This window comes from Catharus ustulatus, chromosome 3 (genome assembly GCF_009819885.2).
Source record: "Catharus ustulatus isolate bCatUst1 chromosome 3, bCatUst1.pri.v2, whole genome shotgun sequence".
Lineage (NCBI taxonomy): Eukaryota > Metazoa > Chordata > Aves > Passeriformes > Turdidae > Catharus > Catharus ustulatus.
The window spans coordinates 55,471,617-55,488,248 of NC_046223.1; the positions used below are offsets into that span (position 1 = coordinate 55,471,617).

Genomic DNA, 16,632 nt, shown 5'->3' on the forward strand with positions numbered 1-16,632 from the left:
TCTTACAACTACTACTTTGATGTATTTATTCTTTTCTCATCCATACTACAGCAATGCTGTCACTGGAGAACCAAGCTCATCACCTCAGTTCCCTCCACTGGTAAACGAACTTTAGTCCACTTCAGTCAACACAAGCTATCAAAAGGTAGAGTCATCTTACAAACTGAAAATAAATTTAGAACTATGATATATGACCAAAGCTGAAGCAGAAAGTTTTCTGCACCTGCAAAACAACAACAAAAAAATTAATATTTAATGCTGAGTTATAAAAAGCACGAATGAAAGCTGATTGTCAGAATCAGAACACAAGAATTATGTTAGAAGTAATGACAAAAAATTATAGCAAACAAGAAGGTTCTGGAGCACTACAATATGAAAATCAAAACCAGCCAATATAGGGCTGGTGTGTCTTATCAGCAAACTATCCACATTACTTATGAAAAATAGTATCTTAAGCACATAAAACAGTCACAAAATGAAAACCGTATACGCTAAAAAACATCATGAAATGGACTTTGCTAACCTACATTTGCTACGAATTCCACGTCATCAAGACCTAGGCAGTTACACTGGTCACTTTGGTACACCACCTTTCTCTACTCACATGTACTTGAACACTGCACTTATGCAACTTCCTTAGAACTTTGACTGAAAAGTAGTATCAGTATTTAGGGTTACAAAGTGTAGTTTATATTTTTATTCCTATACAAGCAGCATTTAGCCACACTTGATCAAACATTCTGTACAATGCATTAGGTGCCACTTTAGAAACAGGTGATGCATCAAGCTACCTTGTTTCATACAGCAGAGCAGTAGCCTCCTGTGCAGAAGACCCAATTCTATTCATTCACAAATATCCTTTGTTGCCTGCAAAGAGTTATCTCCGCACCTCTCCCAGTTTATTTCCGTAACTACACTGTGAGAACTATGAAAGGTAACAGTGGCAAGTAAGTGCCACCTGAACAGCCAAATGCCTCCAAACTACAAAGCACAGCAACTTTTCTTTTCTAGTACTCTCATTATCTACAGTGTTTCCCTCCTCACTTAGAGGAGCACTGAAAAAAAAAAAAAAGAACTTTGACTTATTTGGAGGACTGGCAAAAAATGAGGTAAAAATATGCAAGACTACAACATCACTACAAAAATTAATGAAGCCCTTGCCTTTACCTTTCCCATCACTGAAACAGGTTCAAAAGCTGTCTTGAGCAGAAGAGACAGTGCTGCACCATTTATGGCTCTCTGAAAAGACCCTGAGGAAGAAGCATCACTCCACAGAACACAACAGTAAAGAGCAAGCACATGCAAGGTGTTAATACTACAAGAGAAGATGAGATAATGGTTTGGGAGGGAGTATGTGGAAAAGAACAGAAATACTGCCTGTTTGGGAACTTAGTGGGCTAATAATTACACACAGAAAAGCTACTCTAAAACAAACTGCAAGATTGCTACATTCAAGACTGCCAAAACGAAATAAAATGCCAGCCTGCCTGTAGAAGTTAAATTTGATACTCTTCTGCGAGGCTCCCCTTCCTCTGTCATATGCCTTTTAGTTTTAAGACCTTCACCTCAAAGCCACCCAGAGAATCCTGCTTCCCTTATAGCTTTAGGTAGGACAGTTCTGGAGATGAACTTAGAGTATACAAAAAGGTGACTTCTGCATAATAACATTGTATAGAATTCAAGACTGCAGAAACTGGAAGTCAAGTGTTGAATGAAGCAATTCAAAGAGTTTCTTCATAGTTGCTGCCTACAGCCACAGGTGAAAGCAGCCCCACAGAGCAGAGCTTAATTCCCAAAACCAGCTGTACTACCAAACTCGTGGTTAGGCTGGCATTGCTCAAAAATGTCATTTCAGTGAAGGAGTTCTGCCTTGCCCTCAGAGAGACATGTCCAGTGTAGCCACAGATATCAGATTTTACTAGTTAAAAATCAAGTTCTTGGCAAACGTCAGTACTTTTATGAAGACAACACAACACACATCTTTGAGAGCCCCCCCCACATGCAGACTCCTGCCTACGTATAACCAAGAGCAAGAATAACCCACTGTCTTTCTATTTGTGACCTGCAAGCCAGTCTCTCCCAGATCTTTTTCTCACCGTTACCATACTGGAAGTCAAAAAAAGAGCAATGCTGTTCAGAGCTACATAGCTTCCTGGTCCTGAAAGACTAGCAAAAGAGAAATCAAGAACAGTAAGAAAAGGGGAAAGTATTTCTGGACTGAAAAAAATAGCCCCACGAATTTGAAACCTTAAAGCACTACCAGTGTAACTGTCCATTACAGCTCTCTTTCCTGACCTCCTCTTAAAACAAATATATAAATAAACAAACTCCAAAGGAGTCAAATAACAAAGTTCTATGCCCCATGCTATCATTCCCAGCATTCTTAACTCTGCACTGATGAAGCAGGACTGTCAGTGTTTCATCACAAGTCTTGTCAACATTTCTTTTCATTTTTCAATATATTTATTTCTTACTTTCAGGCTCTGAAGTGAGAGGGATGTTGATAGGACATAACATGCATAAGCAACTTAAGAGTACAGTCCAACTATGTCTACAGTACTGGATGCAATAACAACTGAAAAATCCAGCATGTGTATCCCAAGCTATTACTGCCTTACCTATAGGTACTAATATGGAAACAAACAACTTTTCCTAGAGTAAATGAAATTCATTTCCAGAAGCAAATACTACAGTAGTTCAGTTCTTCTCCAGTACTTGTTCCCCCTCAACCCCCAACTCTTCTGCATGTATTGAACAATCTTCAAAACTGTTCATCTTTCCATCAGAATATGAGGATAAGTATAGCAGGCCTAGGGCTGCACTCATTCTGAATAACAGAACTATGCAACTCTTACCTGTAGGGATCAACTTCAGTAACAAATTATACGCTCCTTAAATCTTTGACTTTTACTGTGCAGTCAGAAGTAATACTTGCAATAAAACTGAAATTAAAATATTATTATGTGACTATTATTTCAATAAAATGTCACTTCTTTCCGATTGAACTAAGAAGCAACAAACTTTTGATCTTTCGCAAATGGCATTTCTTTGTTGCAATAGCAAGAGCTAGTGCCAAAAATTGTTTATAAAAGTTTCAGAACAAAAAATAAACTTACTTTCACCAAGAACACTGGGTAACTGCACCTTCAGACTATCATTTAGCAACTTGAACTGCTGGTTAAAGTTTTCTAGAATGCAATAATAGAAAGGTATGTCCATTGGGAAGGGCATGTTTACCTTTCAATTGAGCTGGATATCAGCCTGTAACAGTTTCACTTACTGGGACTCAAGTATGTCAGTTATTTTCACATATCAGACTGTTTGGATTTTCACATTCATAGTCACTTGGCAGTTTCCAAAACTCTTTGAGTATGAGCCAAGTAAAAAAGCAAAATTATTTTACCCCACCCAGTCCTTATAGGTTTTCCTCTGCAATGTCCCTCTGCCCCTCCAGCACACTACTTTTGATATACTCAAGTACTGGAAATGAGATTCCAGCTTTCAGAGGCTAGTGTTAAAAACCAATGCACAGTGCTGCTTGATCCTAAGAGTCTGTGGAGGAAAAAAAACCATATTCTACTCTAAAGATGAACACTGATCTCATCATTGATAAGTCCCAAAGCCTCCACATCTCAAGGTGAAGAGAGCCTTCTGAGCTTTGCGTCTTGTAAAAGAATGATTACCCTTTCAAGGTCTTATATAGAATGACATTAATCTCTGTCAGTTTTCAGTCCAACTCCTTCCCCATCTTCTGCTCTATAGACAATTCCTTTTGCTCTAATTAGCTTTAGGTGTCTTATTTAACAAAATAATTTTAAAGGCCATTTTTTAACCGCACTGTGAATAGAGACATACACTCCAACAGTCTCATGCACGCAGGCTGTCCAGATTTCCATTAATTGCTTTATCGTCCTTCCTTCGACCTCCTAAACTTAAAGTTTCAACATTTACAATAGTAAACAAACCAACAAAACAAAAACCCCACCCAAGCAAGTAACTAAATGCTATTTCCTTATGTTGTTTGTTATCTCAGCTGAAGCTGGGAGAAATGGCAAGAATTGACAATACTCCCTTCCTGGTTCAGTTTAGCATATTTTGAGCTAACTCAGCTGTTTTTACAATGACTAAAGTCCAGAAGCAATCATGGAGCTTTCCACAGGCTCTGCTATCAAAATGCAATACAATACATTGGCTCTGCAGCCTGGAAATGGGCAACACAGACTACCCCAGAAATTATGCAGGAAGAAACACTGCTTCAGTTATCGCCCTTGTGTTGTGTTACAAATTGGAGGTCTTTAAAAAAAATTGGAAAATCCCTAAGACATGAAAAACTAAAGGGTGTTATTTGAAAGATGCTGCAGTTCTACAAAATACAACCCAGTTCAACTTCAGAAATAAAACATGGTTAAAAAGTCAGAACTCTGTAGATTTCCATTAAGCAACTAAGATGTTCTACTTGCACTCTCACAGATGCAAAAGAGCCAAAACTACTTAACAAGTTCCCTAAAGTTGCAATACAGTTCGAAATCACAGCGATGATGATCTGACAACTTCCTGCCTCTCACTAGAAATAACATTTCTTCTGAATTTGTAGAGATTCAGCTCAGTGATCTAAAGCAGCAGAAAGCTTTTCTTTGTGTGGGCAGAAGGGGAGGATAGGCTTTGTGCAGGAAGGGAACTCCCTGAAGTGGTTCACTGTTGGGTGGGAAAAACAACAGAGCAAGACAAAAGAGGTGACATCTGAGGCCTGGAGAAGGGAAGAGGTGGGTCCATCCTTTTTAGCACTCTACAACTATCAGATTCATCTTCCTGCAAAGACGAAGTTTCCTTTCAAGAAAGGAAACTGAGATGCTCCTACAAAATAGTTTTGTTGGAATGTCAACTTCTGGCCTCTCAAAGCAAGAAGGCAGGCTTGCAGTCATGAAGTTCAGTCAAAACAGTGCTTTGGATATGTGGTATGGAAAGATGTCCCCCTTGGCTTTCACCAGCCTTGGAAAAAATTCTGATAGCTGCTATGGGACACAGAGATTCATATGCATATATATATATATATTCAATAAAATATACTCTGTATCATTTAAGCTTTCTTATTTTATTTCCAATTTTAATCCAGAACTGGACACCTGCCTTGCTGGAATTATTTACACATTTAATTTTAAGCAAATCACCCTTTAAAGGGAGTTTGGACTAATCTGACATATCTAGGGTGTTTTCCATTCCCCAAAGACAACTAATCCAGCTTTAGCAGCTTTTCAGACAAGCCATTTTGTTCATATCTAGGAGTTCAGGAGCTGTAACACACTATCATCTAAGGTATGGAAGCTGATCTGAAGTGGGTTTTGTCAAGCAGCAGGCTCAAGAAGGAAGCTGAACTGCAGGATCCGAAGGACTTTTTGACCTGATTCAAGCACTGGGAGACAGACTTCATGATTTCACATATCTGCATAATGATATAGGCAAACAGTGCAGATGACAGGCAAAAAATGATAGTCATTTTTTGTGACTATGGAAAGGGAAAAATTAATCACTTTACTGTCTTCACATCCCTTCTACAGCAACAGTGATCTAAGCCTATCAAAAGTGAACAAGTGTCTAGCAACGTTGATGGAAGGAGAGAAAAGTTCACAAAAGCAAAACAAAGACAACATGATGAACATATAACACTGCTGGAGCAACTGTTTACAGAGACATTCTTCTGTATGAAATTTATTAAAACTTAATGCTGCTATTTATAAGAAAAGAAAATACTAACTATAATTCAGCAAAAGCCAGATGAATAGTAGAGAGCAAAGCCTGGTGAGGAACAGCAGAAAAAAAGAAAAGAAGAACCTCCAAAAACTGTTGGAAAATGCATTTTGAACTGAGAAAGTCACATTCAACGTGAGAAAATAGAAGGGTCAGAAAGAAGACCTATGACTTTCACTTGGAAATTTTAAGTTTTGTTAGACTGAGACCTTAGGTTCATATTTTACAACTAGATAAAACTGAAGTTCTCATAAAGTATGCAGGTGATAAATGAGACATTAAAACAAGATTAAAATTATCTTGCTAGATGAAAACCACCATACTTTGCTGTGTTATCGTAAGTTGTCTGATTTTCACATACATCACAGAGCAGCTGAGGTAGGATAGGACCTCTGAAAAGTCAGTCTAACTGCTCCAGATGAAAGAAAGGTCAGAGGAGACTGCTCAGGTCTGCATCTGGCTGGTTTTCAGTATGTCCACAGCCTCACCAGGCAACCTATGCCAATGTCAAATCATCCTCACTGCAAAAAAAAACCAAACCCACAAATCAAAACAAACAGGTAAGCAGACTAAAAAACAAAACAAAACAACAAACAAAACACACACACCAAAAAAAAAAAAAACCAAACACAAAACGCAAAAAAAACCCACAAAAATCTCCATCCTTCTTTCTTCTGTTTTAATAGTAATTTATTTTGTGTCTTGTCATTAAACACAACTGAGAAGGGTCCAAAGCTCTTTTTTTCCATTCCCTCTCCCCAGTCGGTACTTACTAAATAGGATTCCCTCACAAGCTTTCTCTTCTCCAAACTTACGCAATGAAGCAAATCAGAAGTGAATATGCTCTTACAAGAGTGCACTTCAATCTTTGGTATCACACTGTGCAGCACACTTCATGAACCCATCTACCCTGACTAATGATAGAGCTTACTTGCTGTTCCCACACCCAGTACCTCTCAGCCCTGGAAAGAGTTCAAATCATGTTAAATAATAAAAGTATCTTAAATATTGTATTTTTTCTCATATAGAAGCACTATGAGCTCCAGCTCTAAGGAAACCACACTCACAAGAAGCAAGTTTATTAGTGAGTCACAATGCTGATGAGAGAAGTCACAGTATTCTAGCTTTTACTTTGCTTTGTAATACTTTTAACTGCTCTACAGAGTTCCAAATAAGGAACAATTGTAAGTCTTCCATATACTAACTGAACACTAGAAAACCCTTTTTGCTAGTAAAAGTGTTTACTAGGGAACATGCATAGATGTGCCATGAAAACCCACACCATGTGCACAAACAAGCATGCCAGCAAAATTTAAGTACAGGTTGGTCTGACACTTGCCTCTCTGCCCAGAATCATGGCATTCATAACCAGTGGGGCATCTCACAACTGTAATGGACATGCAAGCTCCTGATATACACATACTGATACACAAAAGAGAGGGGATACAAAATTTGTCAAAATCAGAGAAATTTTGTATTGGTACTCCTTTTGCAAGGTGGACGGAAGAGGAAGCTTCTAATTCCTGACCATGTTTTTAATCTACATTCATAATTTGTAGTATTATGCCGAATATTTATGTTAAAATACTAACAAATTCTAATATATCTGTCCCTTGTTCTTACGGCTGATATATATTGATCATATGTACAAGAAATGTATACTAATGCCTTCAGAATAATTTCATAGATTCATTCAACACAGACAGCGTAAAAATATTATCTTGCATTTAAACTATAACACAAAATTCACAAACTTCAGATTTTATGTACATCAGCTTCTGAGTTCAGGTTCTCTTTTCAAATTAATTTTCAGTATTTTGTTTGATTTGTTTCATAATTTTTTTTTTTTAAATCAGAGTAAAATTTATAGAAGCAGCTGAACTAACTGCATATTTACCACAACAAATGCACACTGCCAGTATTTATTGCAGTAACCAACTTCAGGGGGTGGAAAAACATAAAACAAAACCAGCTATGATCTCATTAGCCAAGCTCATTATGCAAGATCTCATTAGGCACTATCCCACAATAATGTGAATAAACCCTACGGACGCTGATGAAACCTAAGTAATCATATACAGAATTGCATAATCATATATAATCATATAGCAGTACAGCACACTGTCAACTTAGTAGTTGAAGTAGTTGAGCTGAAGATCCATCTGGATAAGAGCTCCACTGATGCACACTGCAGAAAGCCCACTTTGCCTATTCACTGCACTATGAGTAGGAGTTCAAATATGAACAGAAACAACAGAGTAAGGTATGTGTTGCCCAAAACTGAAACTTCAAAACAACTTCAGCATCCTTCCAGAAGTATGTTTTATGTTAGTACCATCTAGTACTACTGCAACATGAGGAATATAAACAGAATTTTATTTGGGGCTGTTACATAGAGACTTCATCTTGATTTCTCAATTTGTCTCCTCCTCCGATTTGTAAAAAATGTATCCGCTTTACAGTTTTGTATTAAGTTCTGAAAAACAAACGGGCTGTAATTATATGAAGTTGAATAAACTTTTGGTAGCTCCAGCTGATGTCAGGGGATTTTCCCCCTTTCTCCATCAGCTTTGTCACATGAAAGATGAAGTGCACTGTTATGTGCAAACCTTTATTGGCAGCCAGGACCTGAAGTCATCATCAGCTACTACAGCCTCACTTGCAAGAATCACCTGTTAGGATAAGAAAAATTTCCTAGATAGAGCTGTTCAACTTTTTAAGTAATTTTTAAAAATGTTCCAGAATTTTAAGCTAGTGTTGTGGGGTTTTTTGACTGGGCCGTTTTGAAACAAGCATGCAGCTTAGAAAGTTAAAAACATTCTCAGATTGCTCCTCTTCTGCAGCAATTTTTACTTTCTCATTAATTAATTTATGTTTGAATGCTACAGCCAACAGCTCAATGCTGCACTAGAACGGAGAGACTATTTCCATTAGAAACTTTATTTTGCTGGGGTTTTTAATTATTCAAAAAGTAAAACCTAGGTGTTAAAATCTACAAAAAAGCCCAGATATTTTTTAGTTCAGTATTTTACCCTCCCCTCACCCACACCCAGAAGACCATTTCTTGGTCATCCAGATGCACTGAGATACTTTGTTTTGTATGAAATGCCATTTACAAAATAATAATGCAATGTGACATCTATGACAGAAATCAAATTATGTAGCAACAAAGATATTTTTTGCATAATTAGTCCAATTTTCAATATGAATGACAAGAATACTTTACATGAACCTAAGCATGTAACATGATTCCTGAGAAACTATGGGAAAACACCTGAAAAAGACCATCTTTCCTTTAAAACACAAGTGAAAATTTCTGCAGAGTTGATATGAGAAGACTTCTAGATAGTCACATCACAATACCAGTCTTCCAAGAACAGATAGATGTCATGAGTGTAAATTGATTTAACATGACTACACTAGTCCCCAAAACATACTTCTTATACCTTTAACACACATTCATTCAGACAAAGGGACAACAGCACCTACTCAGGGAATGACAAAATAAAACAGGCATAATATGAAGATATCAACAATAGAAACCTCAAACTTCTGAGTGATACATTAAGATAGATTTTATCAAACAACTGTCACAAGATTACAAGTCATAACTTGTACTCTGGAGATTCAAGATGCAGAGAAGTATTTGCCACCAGCATTTGTACACATTTGAAGATACATAAATTCAAACATAATACATATATACATATGTGTGTATATATATATATACACACACACACACAAGAATAACTAAACAATGAAAATTACCTTTTTTCCCCCCTCTCTGGAATGAATATAAAATATTCCAGGTAAGGATTAACACCTATCTACAACACGTATGACGAGCCTAGAAAACACCCACTAACAAAACAACAGTGATTGAACTTCCCAAGGGTTTGGGTGGCATTAGACAAAGTTGACCACTAACATTCACATTTCACTCTGAAGATCCATGTTTATTAATGATCCAAAGCTACACAATTATTTCCTCAAGGTCTCTAAATGATATAGTATCTGAGAAGCCAATACCCCAGAAGCTGATATCCCATTATACCACTATGGTCCCTATTTTCATTTCCTTGCACCTCCACAACAAAAAGATGGAAATACGAGTAGAAAAAATTTTAGAAGTGTTCAAAAATTCTCAATGAAACAGCAGATAAATGCCATCAACTAAGCTGAATACAAAAAAAAAAAATCCCTAGCCAAAACAAAACCACCAAAAATCAACAAATCGAACACCCTCATAAAGAAAGAAAAAAGTTGTTTAACAGCTGTTTTGGAAAGCAGGTTAGTGTTACAAAACCATTAAAAGTTTCTGCAGTTTCAGGGGAAGTAAAGAAGACATGACTTCTGAAAACGAGACGCTACCCTTACTTCTGTTGTTCTCACAGAATTTTACTCTGAAAAATTAAGTATTCAGTCATTGTCAATTTCCATGTAAATAGATCCAGCCTTGAAAAACAGAAGTGTATGACCTAATATCAAATGCAATTAGCTAATCTCTGGGCAGAAGGATTTCAGTTTATATCATATAATTAATTCAAAGCAGGTTTACAATTTTATACTGACACACCTGCTCAGTGTTGTGATACTTTTGAGATATGGTAGCATAAAACTATTAGATCACTGAGAAACTTAGGAGATTAAGCAAACTCTTTTTGTAATGAAGAAAAGTCCCTCATCAAGAAAAAAGTACTAGATATACTTAGTACATGGGAGATATTTGATTCTGACAGTTAACATTTTCAGGGCAATTAAGTGCAAAGAATAAACATTCTGCTTGGAATGCATATGGTCCCTTAGAAATTGACAGTATCACTTGCTCAATACAAAGTGTAACCCTAAAGATCAGACTTACTGTATCCCACGTCTTTTTCACTAAGTTATCAGAGATGTGTAATATGACAAAATAAGGAACAGAAATATTCCTCTGGTTTAATTTTAATGACAGGTTTTAAAAAAAAGGCAACAAAGACTGGGAGAAAAGAACACCTACTGACCACTGCACTGACCTATGTCACCATGTACAATTAGGCAGGGACTGCCTTCCATGTAGAAAAGGATGCCGTTCTCTCATTGAATAATAATTTTAGTTTACATACTATGATTTTTGCTTTAAAATCTATTTTGACATGCTTAACACGAAATGCCCTATAAGCTTAGAACAGCCTTTAACAGTTGGATTGAAGTCAGATTGGTAGCATTTTCTTTTAAGGAACTCATAGTTTAAGGACATGGTCATCAAGATACACAAGTAACTTACTTAAGAGCAGAGGAATGACAGAGGAAATAAGAGGAAAGATAAAGGAGGTTATTAAGTGAACATTCCACCTACCTGGCACACAACCTCTTGCTAAGAGACCACCTCTTGCAAGAGCAGAAAACACTTGCCATAAGATGAGAAGGATTGTTGATACCACAGTGAAAATGCTCAGCTTACTGACATCAGTGTTTACACACAGAGGTTTGTCGCAGTGAGCAGCAAGTTACACCACTTCACCACAAAGTTCAATATTGAACAATCCACACACAGCATCAGAAACTGTGACTCATGAATGTCCTGAATGTTTTCAAAGTGGGAGGCACGGAACAGGCTGCCAGTAACTACGAGTGTATAGAAATCAATGGTTTGTACACGTATACACATAAACAGGCTCAGTTTAAATAATTTTCCAGCATACATCTTTTTCAAGAAAATGCAATTACACACATGCTAACAAAAAAAAATTAGAAATCAGATGTTAGCTAGCTCAAAACAAACTAAAAAACCCTCCAGCTTGCTGAATCAGTGTGCAAGCATCAAATGGCATCAGAAGTGATAGGGCTCTGATTCACATTTACAGAGAAAAAAGCTGCACTGCTTCAGCCCTTCTAGCATGCTACCATCTGCTTCAACTTTCTTCCAGAGCCACTCACCCTGCAAATAAGTTGACAGAAGAAAACATGACTGTGCCTGAGTCAATTCAGTTCAGCCGGCATCTTCACTTAAACCCACGTTCTTATAGAAAGTTTAATTTGCCTGCCTGAGCTGAAGCAGCTCAGGTGCAGACATGTTCTTTCCTGCTACCTGCCCAGCAAGGCCCAAGAGGAAAGGGAGCACTTGGAGGCAACTCACAGTAGCAAGATAGCCGAGGTCATCAGCCACCACTCTGGAACTCGTGATCTTGTGCATCCCCATGAGATTTGCCCTTTAACAACAATATGGTTGTTTCACAAATCCTACTGTGCTATTTATGTCATCCAGCCTCCATTTTGCTTTCCTATAACCTACAGAAACAGGACCCCAAATGACCATGAGCATATTGAATTTCCTTTGAATATGTATACCTAGTTAAGTGCAGCAAGTATGAAGTATGTCAGTTCTGCCTCTATTGCACAAATAAAGTACTTCACATATATGTAAATACAATGGTTGAACTGGCTACACACAGCAACAGATCTGCTCTTCAGTTACAGATGCTATCTTAGGTCTGTGGAGAGGAATTTGTTTTCTAAGCTTTAAAATAGCTACCTTGATAAATGAGCACTAAATAGTTTGGGAAAATATACACGTCTCTGTACCAGTGCAAGGCAAAGAAAAAAACCAAAATGCAACACAAGGTCACTTTTACAAGAAAAAAGAAAAAACAGCTAAATAACTCAAGGTTACGGTTAGAAAAAAGTTTCAAGGCAAAGTAACATACCGAAATTTCAAAGACAAATTCAATAATTTGTGGTGTCTCATCTTGAGCAATTTAAAATAGACATAGCTTTTAAGAACAACTCAGCACAGCATCTCTCTTAGAAGCCTAAAGTGTTTGCAATCATTCATGTTACATTTAATAAACAAGTTACAGAAATAAAACTGCTTATTATTTGCATTCTCTTCCTTTGGAAAGGGAGGGAAGCAGGACTTATAAATATTTTACCTGCTTGAAAACTCATAGTTTGTCATTTTTCTTTTAAGCAAATTCTGGCTTATCTCTTTGAAAATGAAAAAGAACAGTGAAATGATAAAAGGAAGAAGTGGTGATGCACTTCGAGTAGGTGAGAGATAAAAGTCAACAGAGAGAAAGGAATAAAACCAGCTGAAAGCAGGAGCTAGAGAAAGTAGGTAGAAAAAAGGCAAAAAAGCAAAATATAAAGAAACAAAGATTACAAAGGCATGACTCAATGTCAAAAGCTGTACAGGTCAAGATGCATGACATACGTATGCTTTTGGAGACATAAGATTTGTGGACTCCAAGATACGTATTTCTTGCCTGGAGAGTATTCCAAAGCACATGAGATACAGCTCTGGATGTATGGATGTCAAAAGTAAAATAGAAAGGAGGGGACTCGCACTGAAGGAACAAAGCTGAAGTATTTCCAAGGAATTAGCTGTCAAAGTAATCTTTCTGACCTCTCCCTGCTTCCCAGCCTGTAACCAGGGAATGACTTGAACCATGAGTACCCATTTTTAAATTTGCAAAACCAAACGGGACAAAATAATTTACTTCCACTGCAGTGAAAAAGAACAAACATTTCCAAGAACATACAAGGTACCTTCCTCTTCAATGGCAGCTTGACCTTACACAGACACACAGCACACAATCATTTAAATGCCACTTTGCTCCACAGGTACACAAAGGATTGAAAGACATTTCTGTCATATTCAATAAATGGCTGGTTTATGAGGAATGCCACAATCAAATCGGCCAATAATGGCAGCAACAGTTAACACTGAGGATGTTATCACTGATCAATAAATAGTAACTTCACACTACTAGGAACAGACACAAATAGAAACTGCTTGAAAGTAACACTCTTCAATACCAGACTCTCCTCTTTTCATAACATTAACAATCCTCTGCAGTTTAACCATCATGGATGTACTAAACACAATTCTCACAGGTTTTAGTTTTGGGTTTTAATTAGCCTTCAGAGGATGAGTAATAATTTTTCAATGCAAGTGCTTTCTAAAGACCAAAACCTACCTTATCATTATAAAAATGGGATACTATTGCCACCCTCTACTTTGATTTTCCCTAGGAGAGCGCAAGTGATACAAGAATGACTCAAGACCAGTACACACACAGAGAATTTACACTGTTCTATTACATAAAGATACCTCCCTGCTTCAAGACTGCCAGTAAGAATAAGTATCAACTATATATGAAAATCCTCGACTAAAAATCTTGTCAATCACATATGGTTACACTGTAAATATTCTCAAAGGCACAATGGAAGCTTCAGGATTCAACTCCAGTAGAGCATGTAGCTCACAGTAGTGATAAAATCAGGTGATGAATCGCTAGCAGCTCATCCTGCTTTAGCAGTTCTGAATCATGCAGCTGTAAAGAAAATTTATCTCTGAACAATCAAAACATACAAATAATATAAATTATTCATATAAATCTGAAAGATTAAAACATATAAATAAATTGCAAATGGTGGCTCAATAAATCTGTTTTACAATCCTGATTATAAAACATTATACTTTCAATCCTACATTTATATTCTGGTATCTGTAGGAAGTCCACCAGTATTCAGAGCTCAAGGTGATGAGACTGCAAACAGACAGAAGTGTCAGCCCACATAGAAAAGCTTTCCAAAAGCTTAATCATGGCAAACAGAATAGAGTAGTACCCAGTCCTAATGCAATACTATCAGGTTACACCTTTAATACCCGTTTATAACCAGGAAAGTAAACACACTTGCAGCATGGGTACCATCATTGTCTATGTTATTTCAACTACTCAAATGATACTCAAGTAGCTTCATAATGTCTGCAGAAGATTTATATTTAATAAATTCATCTGAAGTAACCTGGAGCCCACTAATGACAATTCATCTACTGAGCCCACATATACACATAGCCACTGGTTACCCGCTGAGCATTTTTACCTTCTTTACAGACATCACTATTAAGATAATCTGCATTTAACAGGTAGAATTTAGGGTTTGTTAATGTCCCTATCTTCTTGCTTGAAGACACCAAGTAATGAATGACCCTTGGCTTTCAACTGTACTGCTTAGCAAAACAATTTCTGGAGGCAGCATTGAAGTTTAGTTATAGTTCTTATTGCAAAAAAAAAAAAGTAATTGGAGGATATTTTCCAGACAAAAGTCAAACTACGGCAATTTAGAGCAGGTAAAGAAGCACTAACCCTTTAAGATAACTCAATTGTTCTTATAGGAAGTGTTCTTAGCAGTACTTGGTTCCTAAATAAAGCTAAGTAAATAAAAGTTACACTATATTGCTGACATCAGGTGCCTAATCCTTTACTGCCAATAGCTCATTTAACCACTACAACAAAAGAGCAAAAAATCAGTATATTTGATTTGCTGTCACTGTGTGTTCACTTTATATAGATGAAAAGGACTCCAGAGCTACAGAGAAAAAGGCCCTAGAAGGACACCAGAAACTTACATTAAAAAGATACAGTTCAAACCTCCAAAGCAAATGTATCTTAAACTAAGACTAAACTCCCATACAAGTTATCACAAAGAGAAAGTAATGCTGTTACCTAGTGGTGGAAAGCTAGGTACATGCAAAATTATACAGCTCTTTTTTTTGTCTCCTCACTTCGGATTCTCATCTGCAAGTTATTAAAACGATGTAAAAAAAAACCCAAAACAAACAAAAAACCATGCCTGATTCATAAACTAATGAAAACACTGCTTTCCCTGCATTCAGTTCTGTGACAAAGCATCAGTATTTTTGCATGTGCCAGTTTTGATTTTCACAGTAATTGACAGATGAGGAGCTTCATCATTTCCTGGTCATCCCAAACCTGCTGTTTTACACTCCTCATTCAACACCAGCAAGAGCTGGAAACCTGTGGTATTAAAGCAACTTCAACCTTGATTCTCATTAGTTTTCCACAGAGTATGATAACCCAAACTGTATTGTGGCACCCTTCAACATCTTATCAGATCGTATTTTCAATTACATAAATCAACATTAGTGGAACTCAGTCAGCATTCTCTCCTAAACAAGAATGTTAATTTTGCTTTCAGACAGAACATAAATAACTAGAGGAGGAGAAGGAATACATGAAGACTTTAAAGTCACTTACTCAAATGCAAAGAAGAGTCCACTGGTGACCAAGATGAGAACAAGAGTCAGGTAGAAGACTCCAGTCTGTCGAGCCATCATGATCCTCCCATTGCAGAAGAATTTGTTTCTTCCAGGAAAAACCTCCCATTTTCTCTTGGGAACTGATTTCTTTTTCTTATGGGGAGACTCCATGGGAGACGAAGAGCTGTGTGTGCTGATCTGACTGTATTCACAGTCTTTCATGGGCCCACTACCACCTCCAGGAGTCATCAAGAAAGATTAAAATGTGGGGAGAACCCCACCAAAAATGTATACAAATATATATGTGCAAATATTCTTCTGGCCAACAGAGTCCTCTCCACCAGCCCCAGTTAATAAAAAAAGCAAATGAAACGATGAAAAGTCTGCTACCAGACTAGCAATAGGTGTATCATGCAAACACCACTTAACTCTTCAGAAACCAAAGCTGTCACATCAGAAACGCTTGAGAGGGATCCTTCCTTCCTTCCTCCACCAGTTACAAAACAACCAGGTAGGACAATCCTTTTAAAAACAACTTATCATAAAACAGGACAAAAAGAAAAAAAGCAATTATAAATCAGTTAGGTTCTAAAAAAAAAAAAATCAGTCTTTTTTAATCAAGTTTATTTTCGAATGGGAAGGTCTTTTCCTTCCCACGCACACCCTGAGAGTTTTCTCCGAGGGTCAGAAGGTTGGTCAAGGCAAGGTTTAGCAATCGAGTCTATCATTCATAGAGATTTGTTATAATCCTCCTTTGCGCAGCAGATTCCACTGCTAAAAATGACCATTCCTAAGACGTTCCCTCCAGAGACACGCGAAACAAATCATTAAGGGGGAGGGGA

The 16,632-nt window shown here is 37.2% G+C and overlaps 1 protein-coding gene across 6 annotated transcripts in view; it reads right to left on the reverse strand.

Moving 5' to 3' along the window:
- ZDHHC14 (zinc finger DHHC-type palmitoyltransferase 14) overlaps positions 1-16,632 on the reverse strand; it is a 94,761-nt gene that overhangs the window by 76,922 nt on the left and 1,207 nt on the right. For 5 of the 6 annotated variants that reach the window (XM_033056533.2, XM_033056538.2, XM_033056536.2 and 2 more), the window contains one exon: positions 15,789-16,580. In XM_033056533.2, coding sequence (XP_032912424.1) covers positions 15,789-16,039 — 251 coding nt within the window. In that variant the 5' untranslated portion in view covers positions 16,040-16,580. Of the gene's footprint in view, positions 1-15,788; positions 16,581-16,632 lie in introns of those variants that run through there. The other variant, XM_033056535.2, reaches the window with a different exon arrangement.